Consider the following 16,893-nt stretch of genomic DNA (forward strand, 5'->3'; position numbering starts at 1 on the left):
GTTTTTGTAAATTAATTGTTCTATTTTCCCGGAAGTTTCGGGAAGTTGTACAAATGTAAACCCCTGGCTTTTTGGCCGTGAAGGGCATTAAAGATTATCTCTCTCTCTCTCTCTAATTATCTGATAGATTTTTAACAATTTAGGAAGTAAGTCTAGACATTCCTTTAAAGGTAACATGAGTTACTTTTCATGGAAGTACTGACTGTACTGCCATGAAAAATGTTTACTGCACTGTATATTTAATGTTGTCAGAAGAAATTTGTGATTAATCATATTTATGATTCATAATAATATTTATAAAAAAATTTAAATAATTTTCATATTACAGAATTTTGTTGAGTTATGTTTTGTTAAATTAATAATTAAAAACATTGAAAACTAACAGTACCTCAGAGCAGAGAAAATAAATACACATTTCATGTTGAGCAATATTTCATCTTATTCATTTGCATGTTAACTAGTTTCCAAGGCAGAAACCAAAATAAAAATAACCTATATCTTTCACTACAGTTTTGTAGCATGTTTTGTTAATGTTATAGACCAGTGGTCTGCGGACCACCGGTGGTCCGTAAGAGAATTTTGGCAGTCTGCAGAGTAATCTGAATATATTTGCAATTTTCGTTGTTATATTATTTGGTGTTTTAGGAGCATTAGCAACTAAGGCCATATTGCTTCGGGGATATGCAGTGGTCATTCCCTGACCTTTCTGCATCCTCCGTATTTGGTGGTCACGGGCTCGAACCCCGGTCTAATCAAGAAGCGTGTGCTATGCACTGCTGCTCCTGCCCACCTGGCTATGGAGGCATTAAAGCAGCAGCAATTTTCGTGTTTATTAAAATGTTTCATTATATTCTGATTCTACTTTTTTGCAATTTTCGCCTTGTTATGTTGCATGTTTATAAAAGGCCCAGTGCAATATCCGGTATTACTTTTATTGTAAAAAAATATAGAAAGCTATTTCTAATCGATGGCCTAGCCTGGGCATGGCACAGTTCGCAGTTCTTAGGTAAGTGACCAGTGATATTTTTATTTTAACTGCGCACAGTGTGATATTTAATGGCATCAAAGAGCTTGAGTTTGATAACTATCTTATTTCTTGTTTGGTTTTAGATTCAAATAAAATAACCCCAATGAGTGAGAAAAAACAAGCAAGCATTTTGCGCTTCCTAGGTAATACATCGCATTGTCATGAGTTGATTAATGAAGCAGAGCCTCCGCAGCCACCGCAATGCATCATCAGGAAGGATATTAGAACTGGAGGCAGAGAGAAGAAAAAGTTCAAAGTTCCAAGAAAATGATGCGGACTACTTGAAGTTTGGATTTATTCAAGAACCTGGAAGTGAACTGGATCCACGGCCGCTTTGTATTATATGTTCTGAGCATTTATCTATGATGCCATGAAACCTTCGAAACTCGGCAGGCACTTGCAGTCAAACCACCCAGATTTAGCTAAAAAGCCAGATGAATACTTCCAAAGAATACGTGAAAATTTGCAAAAGCAAAAAAGTCATTAGCATCAATGATTTAGCATTAGCATTAGTAGAGGCATATGATGCAAGAAAGCAAGCTTATTCAGCATCAGCCAAAAAAAAAAAAAAAAAACCCTCTCCCATTTCACCCCTCCATTCGTTCGAAATACCTGTCCAGTTGAGCTTTAAATTTGTTTAGGCTATCAACTTCAACAACAAGTGATGGAAGTCGGTTCCACCAACCAACCACCCGCTGGCCAAAGGCAAATTTCCGCACATCTATCCGACATCCGTCCTTCCTCAATTTGAATTTATGCCCTCTGAGGTGATTATTCTGAGAAAACTCCAGACTCTGTAATTTGCAAAACTTAAGATTGTTGAAGATAAGTCCTTAGTAAAATCTTATTTGATAGCACTTCAAATCGCAAAATGTAAAAAGCCTTATACAATTGGAGAAGAATTAATTAAGCCTTGCTTGTTACAAGCCTGTGAAGAGGTTTTGGGGAAACAAGCTGTCCAGAAACTGAAAGGAATTCCTATATCCGCTAACACTGTGAAGCGTAGAATTGAAGACATGGCCGAAGATATTGAAAATCAAGTGATTGCACTTGTGAAAAATTCTACATTTTATTCAATTCAAGTTGACGAACTAACTAACATAACTAACAAGGCAGTTAGTTAAGACATAACTAACAAGGCAGTTCTTTGTTTTGTGAGGTTTGATTGCCAAGGAGAATTAAAGGAAGAACTCCTCTGTTCACTAATCTTGTCGGGTAGAACAACAGGCTCTGAAATTTTCAATGCACTTAATGGTTATTTCCTGAAACACAGTATTGAATGGAAGAAATGTGTTGGGATATGCACAGATGGTGCCACAAGCATGACTCAACATCGTTCAGGAGTTGTTGCAAAAGTGAAAGACGTTGGACACCCAGACATCTTGTTTACTTATTGTATTATACATCGTGAGCAACTTGTGGTGAAAAGATTATCTCCAGAACTGCACGAAGTACTCTCTGATGTAATTGTAAACGAAATTCGCCACAAAGCACTCAAGGTGCTTCTTGACGCTGAGGTGAGATGGCTGTCGAGGGGCAAAGTACTAACCCGATTGTTCGACCTGCGCCACGAAGTCAAGTTCCAGCAGCAAAATAATTCGAGGTTCCATGATCTCTTGTCCGACAATGATTGTCCAAGCTTGCATACCCGGCAGATATTTTTTCTCTGTAAAACGAACTGAACCCGTCCTTGCAAAAGGACAGCTTACGGATGTGTTCACATTGCGAGGCAAAATGGATGCATTTCAAAGGAAGATATTGCTGTGGCAAATGCGGTTGGCTGAAGAAGATCTGCAAATGTTCCCAAATGTTGATGATTATATGAAACAGGAAGATGTCAACCGACAGGTAATAACTCTTGTTCGATTGCACTTACAGTCGCTCACTGACTCTTTTGGTCATTATTACCCAAAGGAAGAGGACACCAGACATGGAAATACGTGGATAATAGATCCATTTTTGGCGAAAATCAAGGATAGTAATTTGAACATGAAAGAAAAAGAAAGCCTAATCGATCTATCATCCGATGACAGTTTCAAAGGTAAATTCCACTTGTCCCTAACAAGATCTCATTTTTGGCTTTCCGTAAAAAGTGAGTACCGAGTGCTGAAAAGGTCATCAAAATTTTAATTCCATTCACAACTACACATATAGGCGTGAAAAGACATTTTCATCAGTTACGGCAATTAAAAACAAGTACCGCTGTCAGCTAGAAATACAAACGACTCTCCATGTTGCAGTAATGTCATTGGAGCCAAGAATCCAACGACTTATTTCAAACAAGCAGCAACAAATGTCACACTGATTATTTTGCTATAATCAATCCTTTATACACCTCTATGTCGAGTTGCACTCGATATTTGATAATTGTTAATATTAATTGTTTTCTGTTAATTCTTTTAAATTTAATAAAATTAAATTTAAAATGTTTTTTTTGCTATTTTTCATAATGAATATATCTGCGTTCATTTATTATACTTTTTTTTATCATTATAAAGCCATTATATTATTAATTATATTAAGATTAATGATATCCAATTTTTTGCAAATAACTTGGAGTGCAAAAACAAGTGTAAGTACCATTTCATATTTAGAATGTTACTTTTATGGAAAAAATCATGGTAGTGGTCCGTGAGGTCCGAAAGGTTGGCGACCGCGATTATAGACAACGGAAAACATTCTAAACAATATTTTCACATTAAATTTTAAATCTAATATACAGACTATGTTATTTAAGCAAGAAATTCTCACAAAACTTACTTAAGTCAATCTTTTCCTGTTGCAATAATTCATTGTCAATATGTAGCCTTTGGATTGACTCACGTAAGTCAGACACTTCCTCTTTTAAGATGGCAAGCCTCTCTTCTAACGTTGCAACTTGTCTATTACTAATGATAAAAAGTTTTATCGTAAGTTTTTTGAAAAGACCAAAATATGTTTAATACTAATGCAAGAGAATCTCACCAATAAAAAAAAAAGATCAAAATTACTACATTGTCAACATATTTGTAATTTAATACAACATCATTACTCAAGTTTTCAGTTAACACTGGTTTTGTTATCAAAACTTTCATATTATTAAATTAAATGCATACACTGAAATAATATGACATCTTCAAAGTACTCGAAGTCTTATTCCACCTGAACAAACTTTCAAAAAAAAAAAAAAAATACTGGTTGGGGGTGAGAGAGAGAGAGAGAGAGAGAGAGAGGGAGAGAGAGAGAGAGAGAGGGGAGAGAGAGAGGGGAGAGGGAGGGGGGAGAGGGAGGGGGGGAGAGAGAGAGCGAGCGCACCCACACTAGCACATATGCATGTGTTACAGAAATCAAAATTCATCGACTAACAAATGGGAAGGAAAAAAATTAGGTAAATTTAGTATTTACAGCTTATACAGCTTCTATTTTCAAAAGATAATGATGTTGATTTTCTAGTATCAGCTGATCATTACATATAAATATTGAAATTTTAACAAATATTTGCATAACTGCTGACAACTGAGAATTTAGAGTTCCAGAGATCATAAGTTAAAAACCCACTGCCTTAGGTTGATTTTGTTGTATTATGACCATGATTTATTCCTTTCTATAAAGTATTCTACTCTTGATAACACCGTGATCCATAGGTTTAAACAACACTGGTGTGGAGAGGGAGGGGAGAATGAAAAGGAAAACTCTGATTTCACTTTCTAATTCATGTTCTACTGGATTATACAAGAGGTACTTACAAAAAATAATACTACAGTCAAAGCTCTATATAATGAAGCCCCAGGGGAATGACAAAATGGTCGTTGTATCAGGCATTATAGCAACTGTTCATAAAAATTGTTCATAAAATGGCATTAGGTTAATGAAAACTTGGCCGGGACCAAAGGCATACACTGTTATAACATGTGGGATGTTAAAAAGAGGGTCACTATAAAGAGCTTAGACTGTACTTTAATTTTAGGATTTCTATGCAACCAATACATATTACCAAAACAAAAAAAAGCAGTGCTCTACTATCATCACTGCTCTATAAAAATTTTGCAAAATAACATGAAAAACAAGTCTACGTAATCTGAATGAAGGGAATCTGACAAACTAGATACAATATTAAGTTGTACATATACAAGAAAAAAAAATTAACATTATGATTTGCAAGACCTTTGAAAGTTCTCATAACCAAAGAGTGTAGTTCCAAAACACAGTATTTTTGAGTTTCCAACTAGGTGCATTTCCCTGCAGTTCATTTTTTCCATTCCTCTCCGTTTAAACACAGTGTATCATGAATAAGACATCAAAAATGTAGTATTTTTTTCAAACTCTGTCACTTCAAGAATCACTCTTCAAAACTGGCTCCATTCAAAGAGTATGAACAGTGCTTCTATGGCATTTCTAATGATGGTGAATTGCACTTGAACACTGGTGCACCGCTGTTTTGTGCATTTAGTTTTTTGTTCTGATCCAGTCATTTTCTTCGCTACATAATTGACTCTGCATATAGAGGTAATAAGCTATGGAGAGTGTTCTTTTAGTGAATGCAGCTGTAAAACAGAGTAAAAGCCTACTGATAAACCTGCATTTGAATGACATTATTCAGGAAAGAAATACATGAGGTCTAACAAGCCTCTTTTTAACATCCCAGCATATTATAACAATTGGCCAGGATCTACCACAACCAGGATGTGGTAGATCCTGGCCAATATCCCATAAATCTAATACTATTTCACATTCATTAGCATTAGTAGAAGCATATGATGCAAGAAAGCAAGCTTATACAGCATCAGCAAAGAAGAAAAAAAAATAATAATAAATTCCATTCTACCCATCCATTCACTCCAAAAGTTTGTCCAGTTCTTCCTTGAAATTTATTTAAGTTATCAACTTCCACAACGACCAATGGAAGTTTGTTCCAGCAATCAACCACCCGCTGGCTAAAGGCAAATTTCCACACATCTATTCTACAACTGTCTTTCCTCAATTTGAATTTATGCCCCCTCAGGTGTGTAATCTAAGCAAGAGGAAGGATCCATCAGCATTGAGCTTGCTCAAACCATTCAAGGCCACAACTCAATCAGGTCACCAAGCAGATGTCTAGTCTCCAGATGCTGCAATTTGCAGAACATAAGCCTTTCTTGGTAAGAGCAACCCTTTGTTCCCCTCACCAATCTCATTACCCTTCTCTGTACTGGTTCCAGCTGCACCACTCCTTCCTAAAATGAAGAATCACAACATTCATATTTCTAAATATTGAAATTAATGACAATACATTAACATAGTGACATAAAAATAACAACACAAAGTTTACAGGCTGACCATGAAAAATCCCTCATTGGCAATTTCTCATGCTTGTTGGCCTAATGAAATTAATTTTGACTAGAATTTCATTTCATTCAACGGTACATAGAAACTGTTGTTTTATTGGTATGGCTCTCAAAAAGCGGGTAGCTTTGCCAATTAGAGACAAAATTAAAATTTTACAAGCTGTAAAATGGTCTTACAGCTTGTAAAATTGGTCTTAGAATGAAGGCCAATATTGCTAAATAGTTCATTATTCCTAATGAGTACATTGTTCTCCATTCTGAAAGACCAAAAAAGATTGAAAAATTTGAAATCTGCTGCATGGTAGGATGGATCAGAGCATGAAAGGCAAAATATCTAATATCCAGACCATGAAAAGGTACTCTTGGAATGGCTAATTGATGATGAATGCAAAAAATATTCCCGTAGACAGAAATATTTTAAATACTAAGGCTGTGTACTCGATTAATATTGAACATACTCTTCCAATGAATGGCTCCAGAAATTTAAGACCTGTCATGGGCCTGTCACTTCAGAAAAGTATGTGGTGAAAGTGCAGCCGTCGGCACTGATGCTATGAAGTAACAAGACATTGTCACCTTGAATGATGCAATAAATGGAACTTTGCATACTCATTCCTCTATTAATCAGAAAGAAGAATCTGATAGCACTGAAGAAATTTTTGAGAATATGCACCATCACCTAAACATAGAGGGAAACATTTTTTGAAGACTACTCTGAGGTGAATACAAACCTCATGTTTCAGGATATGTACAAATGAAGAGAAACTCATTGGAGACAGGAACCCAAAATTTCTAGTGATGAAGGGATAATGTACTGTTGTTTTACTGAAGGATGTTCAACAATGATTAGAACTTGTATACCATTTTTTCAAGCACAACCTGAGAGTGAATTAACTACAATCTTGTGCCTTCATAAAACATGTACTGTCACACAGTGCATTTTGACAGATTTAAAGTCAGAACCAATTTGCCCTTCTACTGTTAGGCCATGATATACATAAGTATGTACATATATATATATATATATACATATACACACACACACACACACACACACACACACACACACACACACACACACACACACACACACACACACACACACAGATACCTGTACATATGTAATTTATAAATTAAGGTTATTATACCATACAATAAATGCAAAATGTACAATCTTCATTACTTTTTATTTATTTATTATTATTTTTTTTGTTTAAGTCATTTGCAGTCATGCATTATTCATTTGCAGTCATACATTATTTTCATTGTCTTTCCTGTCTTTATTTCACTGTCTCTATCAATCAGAAAAAAATGCTTGAAATGTGATGCTCAAAAATGATTTATTTTTGGGTTTACATGAGCTAATATATAAAACAGCTGGACAAAACAGTTTAAAAGCTCTAGTGCAATATTTCTTCCCAGAAGAAAATATTCATAAAACCTTCCGTCCAGAAAATTAACAATGTTTATTACTATAGAGCCCTTAATTTGAATTCCTTGTTTGTTCTTTTATGGGTGGGAAGAGAAGCAACATCCAAAATAACTGCAGCATTCTCTTCCTGCTAAATACATTCTTGAAAAATTTAATTCTGTCTGTCCATTCTTCAGGCTATTATTTCTTTATATCAGTTTTTTCATTTAGTCTCATGTTGATAATAAATTTAAAAAACACCTGTTGTTTATTTAGTGAAACCTATATCTAGTCACCTTATGGAACAGTCAAAAACTATCTTATTTCTAAGAGTTTCCTCTTTTACCCTAAATTTCTTCAGGAAGATCCAAAAATTTCTCAATTTTGCCATCATAAAAGCCTGTAAATCTTCATGGTATGTCTAAATACTTCACTTTAACAGCGAGCATAAGTTACTTTGTGATTACTATACAAAAAAAAAAAAAACACTGCCTGCGGTTAAAAGTTGAATATAAACATCCACTTTGTTTTTTAGATCATTTTGATGAAGCATAAATGGATGCAGTACAGCAGAAAAACAAATTTCATAATTGGAAATGCAACAGTCGTGCCAGTTTCCAGTGTTACTGAGGACAGAAAAGTGAGGTAAAAAAAAACCGCCTGCCATTAACTATTGAACATAAACATCGATTTAGTTTTTCAGATTGTTTATATTAAACGTAAATAAATGACAGTACATTAACTGACTCAGCAGCAGGAAAACAAATTTCGTAATTGTAAATGCATATAGCCACGTTGGTTGAGACATTTGGACTTTGAGAAGACAAAAAAAAAAAAAAAAACCTGCCCTGCTGCTGACAACTGAATATAAATGTAACTTTCATTTTTCAGATCCTTTATATGAAGTATAAAGTACAACAATTGAACCAGTACAGCAATAAAACAAATTTCATAATCTGAAATAATCTGAAAAGCCAATGTTCATGGTGCCATGACATCAAACAAAGGTGGACTGAAAGGGGGGGGGGGGAACAATGCTGTCTAAGTTTAACAATTGAATATAAACATCAACTAACAGGGATTTGGTCTTTCAGATTGTTTATATGAATTATAAATAGATGGTAATAGTAATACAGCAATTTCACCAGCACAGCAGAAAAACAAATGCCATAATTGGAAATGCCAACAGGCACACTGGATGTGACAATGGATTGGATATGGAATTTTACAATGTCAAGGTGACTGCAACACTGTATTGCAAAGTGTTAATATTGTAGTAATTATTCTGAATTACACTATACTAGACACAAGCAGCAGACAAGACATTTTTGATACAGCATATCAAGGACTGGAAGCTGCCCAACACCAATTTTTAATCAAATTCATGAAGGTTAATGATCTGCATATAATTAAAAAATTCTCTTTGCACAAATTTTTCATTCATAAGGATAACAACCAAGTAAAAATTTGTGTAAAGAGTTTCCAGTGATCATCTAAATTTTCTAAAGAGCAACATATTTTTAAATTTTCTTTGGTAATAATAATAATCAAATACAAATACTACAAACACGAAGGTATTAAAATCTTCGGAAGTTGCTTTTGAATAAAATAAAAGTTTAACCAGAAAATTCCTACAGATTTCATATTATTTGTCATACTTAAAATTTCATTAAAATGAAAAATGACAAGTTCATGTGGACGGACCTACTCAGAAAGTTTTTAAATATGTGAAGCTAGATTGTGAGTGATAATAATCTGTTGTATTATTTTTAAATGACATTATTAACTGCTATAATAAAAAATGTATTTATGTCATGAATTGCCAAACATATTCATCTAAGTGTCAATGCATGACCAAAAAATATTCTAATTTCCCAAAAATACGCTAGATTGGCTTAACCAGCTTTGGAGAATTAAATATTAAAAACTATGAGCAGTCTTTTATGTCAATAAATATTTGTTACAAATATTTATTTTACTTTGTTATACACAGGTCACAAATGAAATGAATTTCTTATTTAAGTATATAAAAAATTATAATGAAAAGCAAAACCTTTTATCCAATTCTAACGATAACTGGTGATCTTGGGACTTGATATCCTCGCGTTCTTCTTCTAATTTCTCAGTTTTTTGCTGAAACTCCCGTATCATTCGATGTAGCCTATCATTTTCAGAATTAAGTGAATCAATCTGCTCATTCAAAGCTTTCCTCATCTGCTCTAACCATGATTTTTCATTGCCAGTATCACTGAGAACAGTTTTAATGCGGTCTTTATCCTTCACAAACTCTTGAAGATCTTGTCGCCTACCAAATACATTACATACATATGATTAAGTGGTGTATGATTTATCAAATTATCATAATAATTTATAGCATTCACTTAAAAGAAAACTTTTTGATATAGAAAAGAGTTAATGGCATTCTTCATCAAAACGTTAAAAAACTCACACTTGGAATACTGTGTTCAAATATGGCACCTAAAGATCGCACCTAAAGAAAGACATTGTGCTTCTTGAAAGGGTCCAAAGATGGGTAACTCGCCTGGTGAGATCAGCAAAAGGGCATCCATATGAGGAAAGACTTTGAATATGTGGGTTGCAGAGCTTGGAAATTAGGCACCTTAGAGGAGACTTGATTGAAGTGTTTAAGGCTCTGAAATGCACAGGCAAATGAATGAGGATGAAATTTTTGGTTATAAATGATTCTAGAAGAAGGGACCATAATTTCAAGTTATGGGGGAAGGGGGGAAAGTTATGTTTAGACTAGATTGCAGGAAGTTTTATTTTAGCCAGTGAGTTATAAATTACTGGAATAAGTTACCTACATGGGTTGTAGAGGTAACAGTTTGGGGAAATTCAAAGGTCGGCTGAATAATTACCTATGGGAGGAGGGAAACAGATAAGTTGTCTATTTCCTTTTCTCTTATTAATTTTTTTATTATTATTATTTTATTTATTTTTGTTATTTTATTTTATTTTTATTTTATTATTATTTTTTTGGCTGATGCAACATAAACCATAGGCTTCCTTGCAACATATGGCCATTGCTAATACTAATAGTGCAAAAATTGATCATGAGCTTCCCTTAATGAAGCCATTAAAGCCTAAAATACTGACAGAATTGCATTCAGCTCTCTGTGCCCTTTTCAAACTTATGTTGTGATGAGCTCTTAGCTTGATCTCTGACATTGTTACCTTTTCTATCTTTCTGTTTTGCAGTATAAAAACTGCTACCATTCAGACAAGTGACATAATTTCTTGGTTGTCTGGTATATGAATTACTGCTTGTCACTTGTACTCCTCAGAAAATTAGTCAATTTCTGAGGAGTACAGTTCCATTTTTCTTCTCTGCCACGAGTCTCATTAGTTCATCTGACATCGATTTGGGCCTAAACATAGCACAGTATTTCTTAGTTGGAACAAAAAGCCTAGTAGCTTCCAAATTTGCATTCAAGGAAGTAATTTTGAAAGCTATTTTGAAAGCTAGTAGGCTTTTTGTTTCAACTATGAAATACTGTTCTAGGTTTAGGCCCAAATGGATGTCAGATGAACTAATGAGAATCGTGGCAGAGAAGAAAAATACATGGGATGCATATAAATTATCAGGCGACATAGAAGCCTAAGGTAGATACAAGCTAGTCTATAATCAAGTCTGCAATTAATTTCTGTAATGCATAAAGAGATGGTTGAGTGGGAGATGGCAGAAAGTGGCAATAGGACACTGCTCTACGTGGAATCTACTAATGTTAATAGTAGATTCCCTCATGTTTCGTTTCTGGGCCCATTCTTGTTTTGTGCATTTATCAATGATATCAATAAAGGTATAACTGTTGTTGTGGAAGTTGATAGCTTAAATACATTTTAATGGGAAGGTTTTTTTGTTTTTTTTTTGGCTGATGCTATATAAGCTTGCTTTCAATTAATGCTAATGGTAAGTCACAAAGGAGGTTAGGCAAACAAAGGCAGATTTGCTTGCCTAACTTTGCTGTTTTTATTTGCATCCTTTGGCAAACGGATGCAAAGAAAAACAGCAAAGGCTTCTTTACTTATATAAACTCTAAAAGAAAGGGAATGAATCAGATTGGACAACTTGAAATCAATGGCTTGATTATAGATGATCATTCTCAGATGGTTGCCAAACTAAATGAGTATTTTGCATCTAAATTCACACATGAGGAGTTATTCAAGGAGGAGAGGGACAGATGTTTATCAAACTCTAACAGGGAGTTAAATGATTTTGTAATAAATGAGAGCAAAGTGGAGGAGAAATTGTTGAAGTTAAACATAAAAAAGGCACCTGGAGTAGACAGGATCTATCCAGTTATATTAAAAGAGGTGGCAGAGTAGGCAAGAAAACCCTTAGCCATAATTATGAGAGCATCCTTGGACTCAGGAGGAGTCCCCACGGACTGGAGATGTGCAAATGTACCTACAATTCACAAAGGGAATCAAAGGATGACACAAGTAATCACAGACCTGTTAGTTTGACTTCTGTTCCAGGGAAAATAATGGAGTCACTGGTTAAAGAAGTATTGCAGGATCATCTAGATAAGACAGCAGTAATAATTCAGACATAGCATGAGTTTAAGGGGAAGCCTTGTCTGACCAATTAGATTGGATACTATGATGTGGTCACAAAAGAACTGGATGCAAAAAATAATTTTGATATCATAGACTTGGATTTCAGGAAAGCTTTTGATACTATTACATCTGGAAGACTACTGTACAAATTGAAGCAGTATGGCATTAAGGGCAAGTTGCTACAATGGATAAAAGGATGGTTGAGTGGGAGAAAACAGAGTGGTAATCAATGGATACTGCTCTACGTGGACTAATGTTATTAGTGGTGTCCTCGGGGTTCGGTGTTGGGCCCATTGTTGTTTTGTATATTTATCAATGATATTGATGAAGGCATATCAAACTTAATGTCAAAGTTTGCAGATGATACAAAGATTGGCAGGGTTGTTAATAACAGTAATGATAGTATGCTACTGCAACAGGATCTGGAAAAATTGGGTAGATGAGCTGAGAAGTGGCAACTGAAGTGTAACATTGACAAATGCAAAGTATTGCATATGGGTAGAAGTAACCCCAGAGAAAGGTACCAGCTGTGTGGTGTTACACTTAGGGTAGTGGAGAATGAAAGAGACTGCGGGCAATTGTGCAGTCAGATATGAAATTTTCTGAGCAGTGCAGAAATGCTGCCAGGACAGCTCATGGGGTATTGTCAACAATATACGGGAATTTTGCTAGTAGGGAAAAAGGAGGTGATTATCCCTTTGTATAAGGCAATGGTTAGGCCACTCACACCTTGAGTACTGCATACAGGTCTGGAGGCCTCATTTTAGGTTGGATGTAGAGTTGCTTAAGCAAGTACAGGGAAGGGCAACAAGATTGGTGAGGGGAACATGAAGGCTTGGTTTTACCAAGTAAGGCTTAAGTTCTGCAACTTGTGGCCTCCAGAGACTAGGCACCTGCACCGTGATCTGATTGAGGTGTATAAGGTCTTGAACAATTTGAGCAGGCTCAATTCTCATGGGATTCTTCCTCTGGCTCAGCTTACAAACCTGATGGGGCATAGATTCAAACTGAAGAAAAACAGCTGTAGAATATATATGCTGAATTTTGCCTTTAGCCAGCGGGTAGTTGATAGTTGGTTGCTGGAACAAACTTCCATCTATTGTTGTGGAAGTTGATAGTTTAAATAAATTCAAGGCAGAACTGGACAAACATTTGGAATAAATGGATCAGTGAAATGGGAAAGGGTGTTTCTTTTTTTTTTTTTTTTTTTTGGCTGACACTGTATAAGCTTGCTTTCTTGCATCATATGCCTCTACTAATGCTAATGGCTAACATTTTCTTCCTTTTCAATTTGAATTTTTACCATTGGATATTCAGTGAAATTTCACCATTGAAACCTCAGCATTACAATCATGGTTCAGTCCTGGCATCATTGTAGCTGGTAAAATTTGTTTATTTTTGCATTTATACAGCCTTATTAGGTTTTCATTTACTTATTTAATTTGCCTTGATTTATTTTATTCATGGTCTCTTTATTTCTATTTGTTTTCACCAGATCTTTTTCCATAGTTATGGATTCCCATACTTAGCTTAATGTAGTTTTTACTGTTTAGCTTTGCAATATTTCAGCATATACAACCAGTCCCTTCAGTGGCTTCTAAATTTATTTTTCAGATGTTATTTGGTTGTTTCAGCTACTGCTGTCGATATTTCTATTTAAAAAATTATATGGTTTCACAATAGCAATATTTCTGTTCATTTACTGTCACGTTTCAGTTATTGAATATTCTTTCTGTTCTAATATTTTATATTAAGCTATATTTATCTCTGCTACTTTATGTGGTGCTATATATCATTTTTCATCTTTTAATTCTTCTACAGCATACAGGTAACCCTCGTATAACATGATTATTAGGTTCCTGTAAAATGTTGCGTTGTGTGAACCTGTTTTATATGGGACTAAGAAAAAGGACAAAAGGGGGGGGGTTACGTTTCAAAAGCTAACAAAAATACACTATTTCGTCAATAAAATGCTAACAAAACTAACAAAATTACACCATTCTAGATTTTGTGTATCTTCTGCTCTCTAAGAAATCAGTAATCTGGGTTTTTTTTTACTTTTGCTTGATAAATCTTTGTGAATTTCATTGTATGGAACTAAGCATTTTTGAAGCTCCCTTTTGAACTTTGGGCTCCTTTCATTCAAGAATCTGCATTCAAAGAACAAGATTCTAATTGCTCCACTAACTTTATGCCTTCCCCTATGCTTTTTAGTGCAAAATTTGGAAGTTTAGGATTTTCATCTGCAATATCATCTGAATTGATTTTACCTCCAATGCCATTTGCACCAAATCCGCTATGCCAGCTTCTTTTTCTACCAGTAATTCTTGAACGTCTTCAGTAATCATATCTTTTATTTTTTGAGGAGCATCAATGACTAAAGCCATGTTACTCTGTGTATATTGTCTGTAAATTGCATGTGTCCTCAGGTCGATTTTCTGTTTTGCTGGATGAAAAACCCAAGTTTCCAGAAGAAAACGCCATGCTACACTTGCCTGAGCCACGTTGTGAAAAAGACCCATAACAATTCCTCCCTTCATCGACGGGATTCAAACTCTGGTATTTTCCAGCCAGTGTGGGGAGGAAGACGATTCTATCAACTGTGCTACCCACGAGGGTAGCACAGTTGATAGAATTTTGCTGGTCATATCATCAAAACCTTCCCCTCCTACTGACGTAGCTAGTTCTACTATTGCACCGATTCCGTTTTCTGCCTATTCGATTATATTTATTGAATGAAGTGACTCTGGACATACATTTTTCTATGCGCATTTAACGTTGACAGTTTTACTTCTTTCAGCAATAAAGCTATGATTCTGATACAGTCCAGAACTGAGAAATATTTCCATGCCTCCATTACTTCAATAGATTCAAAATCAATTTTTTCCAAAATCCATTGCAACAATTTTCTCATGGAATGAGTTTTTAATCGTGGATATAATGCCTTGATCTAATGGCTGAATGAAAGAAGTTGCATTAATCCAATACAACTTTGGCGGTAGCAACAACATTTGAATGACTTAAATCTTTTGAATGGCATGGTGTGCTACCCAATAGTAATAAAACTTTGAAATCTAGATTTTTTCACAGGTTCAACAAGTACAAGTTCAATAGCACAGAACGTAAAATGGAAATTTCCCAACAAAATAAAATACAGAGATTTCTCAAAAAAATTTTTTTGACTAGCAAGTCAACAGTGGGGATTCAAAAAGAGTGGAAACGTTGAAAAATTACATCTAACATAATACCAGGATTTTCCCGGCACAAAAGCTCAAAAATACCCTATTATGCGAGGTTTACTGAAATTCTCTCTCTCTAACCATGTTAGAGCGAAACAGTGTTATATAAGTACCGTGCTGTGCGAGGATTGCCACAATTTATCAATTGTGTTAGAGCAAAACTGTTATAGAAGTACTGGGTTGCCTGTATTTTATTTTCTTCTTATGCCAAATAATATATAATATTGGTTTATGGATCTGGGACACTGCTAGTAATAGCAGAAATGCCCAGCAACCATAATGAAATATACACAAATAGATTAGATAAGTGTATAGGATAATGGTGCTGACATGTCAGATGTAGTTACAATGAAAAAAATTAAAAAGTTCCTGAAAAATAACAGATTGCATAAAATTTTAATAAAATTAAATGAGAAAAAATAAATTTTGCCCCTGTATGATGTATATGCAGGGGCAAAAAAAGCAAGCGGACGTATACATCATAGCTGACCTGACAGACTAAAAATAAAAGGAATAAAGAACAAAACCAGTATAATACTAAAATAAATAAAAAGTAAAGTGCAAAATTATGCTAAAATTCAAACCAAATAATTCCAGTTAAAGAAAAATTGAACAGCTCTAGTAGGGCAAACAGCCCTACTACAATTTTAACAAAGAAAGTGTAATTTTAAGACAAAAGAAAATAGTCAGGATATGACAACATACTCGAGCCTGGCAGGAGATGGTAATGAGGGAAGCAAACACAACAAGGCCGTACCAAAAGTAGGCCCCTGGACATAATGTAAAATATGTCCAGGGATACACGGGATTGCTTTAACTGTTATAAATTCGCTGGGAATTATTGGCTAACTTCTTTGGTCATCGTTGCAGCCTTGTTGTGTTCACTTCCCTTATCACTATCTCCTGCCAGACTCAACAGTATGTTGTCATATCCTGACTATTTTCTTTTGTCTTGAAATTACACTTTCTTCGTTAAAATTCTAGTAGGCCTGTTTGTCCTACTAGAGCTATTCAATCTTTCTTTAACTGGAATTAATTCCTTTTAATCTTAAGGTAATTTTGCATATAAATTTTTTTTTTTAACTGGAATTATTCGGTTTTAATTTTAGCGTAATTTTGCACTTTACTTTTTATTTATTTTAGTATTATACTGGTTTTGTTCTTTATTCCTTTTCTTTTTGGTCTCTGTTGGATCGGCTATTATGTATACGTCGCTCGCTTTTTTGCCTGCTGCATATACATCATAACAGAAATGGAGGCCTTGCTTTTTGCTGTGTTTCTTTTGGATTTGGCTGCTGGCTCTTGAGGATGAAGTTAAAATCTTAGGATCTA

General features: G+C 34.8%; 1 protein-coding gene across 1 annotated transcript in view; it reads right to left on the minus strand.

Annotated features, from left to right (window-relative positions):
• The window catches only part of LOC150085386 (rootletin-like), a 239,314-nt gene that overhangs the window by 13,131 nt on the left and 209,290 nt on the right, over positions 1 to 16,893 (minus strand). The window contains exons 14-15 of the mRNA XM_090374550.1: positions 9,795 to 10,046; positions 3,788 to 3,915 (exon numbers count right to left, since the gene is read on the minus strand). Coding sequence (XP_090230676.1) covers positions 3,788 to 3,915; positions 9,795 to 10,046 — 380 coding nt within the window. The remainder of the gene's footprint in view (positions 1 to 3,787; positions 3,916 to 9,794; positions 10,047 to 16,893) is intronic.

Source organism: Mastigoproctus giganteus, chromosome 5, assembly GCF_048544385.1.
Source record: "Mastigoproctus giganteus isolate SK-2022 chromosome 5, ASM4854438v1, whole genome shotgun sequence".
NCBI classification, from domain to species: Eukaryota; Metazoa; Arthropoda; class Arachnida; order Uropygi; family Thelyphonidae; genus Mastigoproctus; species Mastigoproctus giganteus.